General features: G+C 35.9%; 2 protein-coding genes across 5 annotated transcripts in view; one reads left to right on the top strand and one right to left on the bottom strand.

The window, feature by feature from the left end:
* Positions 1-2,564, bottom strand: part of runx2a (RUNX family transcription factor 2a) — a 33,911-nt gene extending 31,347 nt beyond the window's left edge. For both annotated transcript variants that reach the window (XM_058749081.1, XM_058749082.1), the window contains exons 1-2: positions 2,301-2,564; positions 533-689 (exon numbers count right to left, since the gene is read on the bottom strand). In XM_058749081.1, the coding sequence (XP_058605064.1) occupies positions 533-689; positions 2,301-2,564 (421 nt within the window). The remainder of the gene's footprint in view (positions 1-532; positions 690-2,300) is intronic.
* supt3h (SPT3 homolog, SAGA and STAGA complex component) overlaps positions 2,446-6,973 on the top strand; it is a 121,423-nt gene continuing 116,895 nt past the window's right edge. The window contains exon 1 of one of the 3 annotated variants that reach the window (XM_058749083.1): positions 2,446-2,583. In XM_058749083.1, the coding sequence (XP_058605066.1) occupies positions 2,557-2,583 (27 nt within the window). In that variant the 5' untranslated portion in view covers positions 2,446-2,556. Of the gene's footprint in view, positions 2,584-4,128; positions 4,275-6,973 lie in introns of those variants that run through there. The other 2 variants (XM_058749085.1, XM_058749084.1) reach the window with 2 other exon arrangements.

Raw genomic sequence — 6,973 nt, 5'->3', positions numbered from 1 at the left:
ATTCATCCACACATAAGCAGTCTGTGAGCACTTTGAGCCCGCGTTCACATCTTCAAGACTTTTTTTTTTTTTTTGGGTGCGTAGGGTGGATGTAACAGAAAAGTATTAGATAGGAAATGCCAGTGAATGCAATATTTTGCTGCAGTTATAAGTCTTGTTTCACTTTTTAAGCTTCGGGAATACTTAAATGACAGTCTCTTTGGAAAGCACCCTTTTTCTTTATTCTCAACATGGAAGCACTCAAATTGTTGGACGCTGATGGAAAATAATAACGCCTTTCTGTGATTCTCTTCCAATTCTGCAGCTCTTTCTTTTCAATATTTCTGTAAGTGAGGAATCTTGGACAGTGTCCTATTGTGTTCATGTAAAACATGCAATGTATAATTTGCGTTTAAAAAAAAAAAAAGGCTACACGGAAGCCATGTCTTAAATTATATATACATCTTGCGTGATTTTACCCTTTTTTATGATTAAGCCAAAGCAAACGAAGCGGCCAGCGAAGAATAAATAAAATTAAAGTGGAAGTACCAACCTCTTCCACTCCTGCCAACAAATCTCAGGTCGTTGAAACGCGCCACCTGATTCTTCATGACAGCTGAGGCGTTTCGCAGCTCTGCTGAGTAGTTCTCGTCATTTCCTGCCATAACTGTCACCACCGTCCCGTCAGGAACATCTCCCAGAGCAACAACCTGAACAGAAACGGACACACTGTGACTGTCCCGCTGTAATTTACCCTGCATTTCACTGCAGCCTGACTGTTTATTCATAGACTGATGAAAACAGGCCTGTGATCCTGATTATAAGTGACTTTATGAAGCCAGACTGCCGGCCTCAGGGGGTTAATAACACAATAAATCAATTAAAACCTGCTAGAAACAAAAGCTAGATTGTTCTTAAATGTGACCTTTTAAATTGTGTATGTAAGAAATTCCACTTAAATTGCTCGGAAACATCTGGTGATGTCAGTATAACTCAAATACACCAACACTTTAACATCACTAGTGATTCAGCAAAGAAATCTAAAGCAAATTTATTCAACAGAAAAATAAATATTAATTTAAAAAATATATATATTGTAAAATAATTCTAATTTTATTGAAATGTAAGCGTTATGAAATTTAAAATAAATATTAAAAATCATTTAGTTTATTCCAAAAAATGATATAGATGCTAATTTTAATCCAAAGGCTATTTCTTGCCTTTTTTTTTTTTTCTTTCTTTTTTGAAACTTAGATTTTGCTATGAAATTCAAATGATGCAACAACTAAATCTTACTTGATAAAAATGTAAAAAATTGCAAAAATGAGATTTAATTGAGGGGAATGTTTTGATGTTCAGGGTGAGCAGGGGGTTGGTTCAGCTTTACAAGCTCAAATAAATGAACAAAAGTATGTTTACAGGATAAGCCCGAGCGAAACGGTACCTGCTACTGATACTTTACATGCAGTCCGTTTGTATGAAATACTCTATCTTTGGTGAAAGTATTAATAGTTGTGTGTAATTTAGGCCGTGTGATTAAACATGCATGTGTTTGTATCTATGAATGGCTTCAAATCTCTCAGATTTCACTTCTCTCTCTCCAGCACTGCAGGATTCCTCATTTTAAATATCAGTAACTCCCATAAAACAAACAAACAAAAAATCTGATCTGAACATGTGAATAATAATAATTAAAAAACTACTGTTATTAATATTAAAGCACATGGAAAACGTGGAAAAGAAACGCTAATAAAACTATAAATAATTTAATATACAAGTCATTACAATGAGAAAAACCTGCACAGATGTTTTGGTTAAAAGTGTTAAAAGAAGTAAAAAGTGCTAAAAGTTTGATTCGATACGAGATCTCTATATAACCTTTCATATAGACCTGCAAACTGACCTGAAACTTTGAGTTTACATTTACATAATCAGTTATTGTAACTATTATACATGATTGCGTTTTCTTTCCTTCTCATATTAAAGTGTGTTTTTTATGTATTGTTGTGTATTTATGTATCTTTAATGCTGTCTGGATCTTGGCCAGATCTTGTAAAAGAGATTTAAATCTGAATGGGACCAATAATTCCCTTGTCAAAATGTATAGTAAAAATATATATTCATGTAGCTACGGAAGTGTACTGATCTATTAAAATATTGTCAAACTGAACAGAACGCTAGTTAATACCCATGCAAATAGCTAAAAATCTATCATAAAGTTTAACCATATGTAGCTGCTAAATGCCGGTCTGTTAAACTTCATCTGATGTTCGTAAAGAAACACGTTTCTTAATCACATCTCAATAAACCGTCTTTCTGACCTTGAACGCCACCGGGAGAGTTTTGTTGCACCTCCAGTGAGACGGCAGCACTGAGCACAGAAAGTTGGGGCTGTCCGTCCGCACGAGCTCGGCGGGGTGGTCCGCGATGATCTCCACCATCGTCCGGTTGTCGTGCTGTCGGAGTCTCGGCACCGCCGCGTTCTGCTCCTGCTGCGCATCGCTCATCTTCCCCGCCACCGGCTGAAGGCTGCTGGACGGCGGACTGAACCTGCGGCTGGTGCTCGGATCTACCGGAATGCGCATCACAACAATGTCAGCAAAGGTAAGGGCACTTCAAACCGGCACCAAAGTCTGAGTTTTCGATTCAAAATAGATGGGATCTATCTACGTGAAGTCCGTTTGGCGCTTTCCAGAAAGCGAAAAAGTTGGATAAGCTCGGTTCCCCTCAGGCTTTACGCGCGAACGCTACAGGTGAATCGCGTGGAAAGAAACGCTCGGGAGCTCCTGGTTACGCTCCGAAGAAACGCCGACATAATTTACGAGGCGATTTTGCTTCTCCTCTGCTGTAACAAACGTCAAAATCCGGAATAAAAACGAGGCGCTTCGCATTACGCGCGGTGCTCGCTCGGAGAGAGTTCGCTTCCACGCGCTTCTCAAAACGCGCCACCGTATAAGAAGTTAAAAAGAAAGTTAAGAGGTTTGCAAAAGTCCTTAAGACCTTTCTTTCTCCATGCAGAGTCTTTGTGAAGGGTTAAAAAGGTGATTCCAAAGGTTGTGGTTAGAAAGATGAAGGCGCTGGAAAGCCGCAGTGTTTTGTCTCGTTGTGTGGTTTGTCTTAGGAGGCAGGGACTTGGGTGAGCTCAGGTTTTTTGTGGTTTATATATATATGCAGAAGCAGGAGGATTATTATGCTGATGAGTCTTGAGCACGTCATGTCTCCAAGCACCATTTCATGGCATCAAAATAAATGAGCAGTTCAGTGGTTTGATACCGGTTTTTTTTTTTTTATCCTCTTACCAAAGCAATGCAGAAAACACTACGTTACACAGAGACAATATACAGCAGCACGCTTGTGATTTAAAGCTGTTCCAAGTTCAGTAAGGGTGTAACAGACAAGTTTTAAAAACATATTAAGCAAATTATTTAACAGTTTATGGATTATAATGGCAACGGGGTGAAGCCAGCGAGTTTTCTTTGACTGTTCTCTAATACTGAGAAACATAAAGGCTCATAAAGAGACATAAACACAACTCATTCAAGCCAGACAGAAAGCAAACAAGCACAGAAAAGAAGTGACTCATTTCCTATTTCTTTTCCTATAAGACAGATAAAGAGCCCGGGCTAGAGTTAATATTATACAAGATCAGACAACAACAAAAGCACAGAATTAAGCCACGACAACAACATTCATGTATATGGAACTACATTATTATGTTTTTTTATGGCCCTTTGTTTACATTTAATATGCATATAGCTTATTTTAAACATATCTTTTTGGGTTCGTTATTTTTATTTTATTTTAATAGGCTATGCAAAAAAGGAAAAATGAATAACACTCAAAGATAAAAATGATATTAATAGCCTATTATTAATAATAATAAAGTACAAAATAATCGTTTAAGTCATTAATTTTTTTTTTTTTTTTGAAAATGTACTAAGCAATTACGTTAGCCCATGTTAATATTTTTAGAGGCTATTCATGTTTTATATTATTATAATTTTTTTAATATGTTTTTAAGCGTATGAATCTGAAAAGCTCTTTTGGTGGCGCTCTTTAACGTTTAAATTCGTCTTTTATTATGCGACGAGGGTAAACACAGAACTACAGCAACGTTCGCTTGCTAATGCAGGCTATTGCGTTATATAACCTATAAAAACTCCATTACCCATAATCCCTGGCAGACCCGCGTGACGTCAAATAGACACGCGCTGACCTGTGTGTTTACATCAGAGACAAGTGTCTCGCAGTTTGAAAGAGCACATGTGGATGGATTGAATAATTCATAACGTAAGGTAAAAATGTTCACTTACTTAAACGTGTGAGGTTAAAATTCAGTTCTGGCCTTTTGTTTATTTAGTCGCAACGTCAAGCGAAAGCGAGACTCGAAAGGTTCTTTTTGTTCGGTTCGAGTCACTGTTTATGTTTACATTTCATAAAGTGTGTTATAAACAGTTTTACAAACATCATTATGCCTTTTATGTTGTTGAAGCATGTTATTTGAAATACTTTTAGCTGTTTGGGTTCTCTGAAACGAAGTTGTTAGTTTTAGTAAATAGCTTTTTGACAGCTCATGAGACTGTCACGTTATAACAGCAAGCTAAGCCAAAATGAGCTCGCTTTTAGCGGGATGCTTATTAAGTATGCAAATTGATTGTGCTAAATCATAATTGGATGGCAAAATCGCAGTTTTCTTATTCTGAAGTCCCGTGTGCCTGTATTAGTTGAGGTTTCATGCTCTATTCTTCCTCCACAGTCAATTCAGTGTTTTATTCTGGAAAAAAAGGAGGAAAAAATCACATCCCCACTCTTGTGTCTAGCCTGACTTTCCCCCATGTGTATTGTTTGTAAAACCTTGGCTGTTTGAAAGACTGTAGGAAGAGTGATGTCAGCACTCGACATGAAGTCTGACTCTGTGGAAACTTCCACACAAACACACACAGATGATGGAGATCTGAACGTGTGAGCCATTTCTCCTCCTCCTTCCTGTCCAAGTACACGTCCAAGAGCCTTTAATCTACACGTTTCGGTGTGAGAGAAATGGATTTCGCATGATTGCAGGTCTTGTGCAGACGCAGGCAGGCGCTGCTGTGTGTGGCGAGGATGTAGGAGGGAAATAAAACATCCAATGGCTCTGAATCGCATTTGCCACTTCATTAGGGCCTCGAGAAAGACGCGCTATTAAGTTACATTTCCTTCTTCGGTGACTGCGAGCGCCAAATATGTTTCTGATTTTCCCCCAGTTATGATGATGGTCTGTAAATTTATGAGACAGCTGAGTTGGGGTAATTGTAATTAATGAAAAATATAGTTGAATATATATTGAAACAGCATGTGGCGGAAGGTTGGAGTTGGATGTCTTGGATGAAGAAGAAATAAATATGTTGGAGGTCTTTGAATGCTGATATTTGTGGGCTGTAGTAAAAGCGTCCTTCCTCAAATCATTTTATGTCACCGAGATTCATCCGTATTTACACGCTGTAGGACTACTGCTCTTGGCAAAATCGCCCGAAACACAAATCTCGTGCCCGCGACTAAAAGAGTAAATTAACTAGGCGTCTGTAGAAACGACAAAAAAGACGTGGAAGCTACATAAAAGTCCTGACTATTTAATTACACAGAGGAAAATGCAATAAATAGAATGGCTCCCTTTTCTGTTCTTTCAAAGCCTTTTGCATGTTGAAGTAATCTTGATTCATTTGCCACATCTGAATTCGTTTTGCCCAGTATGGCGACCATCTGCCTTCACCAGTCAAAGCAAAAGCTTTATCTTTCATCCAACAGAGGGGGCGAAAACAGAAGGAAATTTTATGCCGGGATGTGTTTATTGAAGAAAAGGGCCCTGCTTTTGCTTTGGTGACACTTTGGAACATTTAGTTTCGTGTCCCTCCGAGACAGAATTAAGATTTATATTGGCTCTGATTAAAGGAGAGCTTTGCTGAAAAATGACAATTCGGCCTTCGTTTATTCACCTTCATGTCCTTCCAAACCCGAATGCGAAACAAGAAATTTTGAGAAATATCCTGGGTGCTCTTTGAAGCCATTGGGACGTATGATGTCAAACTCCAAAATGATTAAGGGTAGTCTGATTTGTGCTGTATTTTGAGTCTTCTGAAGCCTTACGACAAGACTAAAATCTTTCCATTGCCCTAGATCTAAAACCTCATTCTCCCTATTCAAACGGGAGCTTAGTTGAGATTTGAGAGCCATATTTTTTGTGAATTGTAGAAATTATATACTACAATAATATATGCTGCAAATATTTGGTATTATTATTATTATTATTATTATTATTATTGGAAATTGAGTGTAAATTGTTTACTCAATTTATACGGAAAAGCATGTACATTTTATACTATTATTATTTTAGATAGTAATGTCATATATTTTTATATATTTTTTAAAGTATAAATATTTTATATTCTCTGTATTATTGATTTTTGTGAATTATGAGTGTAAATTCATGAAAAATATATTTTTCAGTATACTCAATTTATACCAAAAGTACAAATATTTTATATTATTATATTGTTTTAAATAATAATATCATATTTATAGTTTTAGATATGTTGTGTATAATGTGTAAACTGTATAATCTGTTAAAACTGGAAATTCACAAAATATAAATATTTGATATTATTATTAATGTTATTTATTTTTGTGAACTGAGTGTAAATTTTATGTATAATTTATACAGAAAATTCATAAAACAGTTGACACATTTGATATTTTGTGAATTATGAGTAAGTTGTATACTCAATTTATATTGAGAAGTATAAATATTTGATATGTTGTTTTAAGTAATAATGTCATATTTATAAATTTTAGGTATTATAATGTGTAAACTGTAATCAGTTAATACTGAAAATTTGAGTGAATTATGAGTGAATATTTTATATGCAATTTATACTGAAAATTATATTATTATTATTATTATATGAATTATGAGTATACATTGTATACTCAATTCATACCGACAAGTATGAATATTTAA

The sequence above is a fragment of the Onychostoma macrolepis genome, chromosome 17 (genome assembly GCF_012432095.1).
Source record: "Onychostoma macrolepis isolate SWU-2019 chromosome 17, ASM1243209v1, whole genome shotgun sequence".
In the NCBI taxonomy this organism is placed as follows: Eukaryota; Metazoa; Chordata; class Actinopteri; order Cypriniformes; family Cyprinidae; genus Onychostoma; species Onychostoma macrolepis.
The sequence above is the reverse complement of the archived record's forward strand: the minus strand, read 5'-3'. Positions and strand labels throughout refer to the sequence as shown.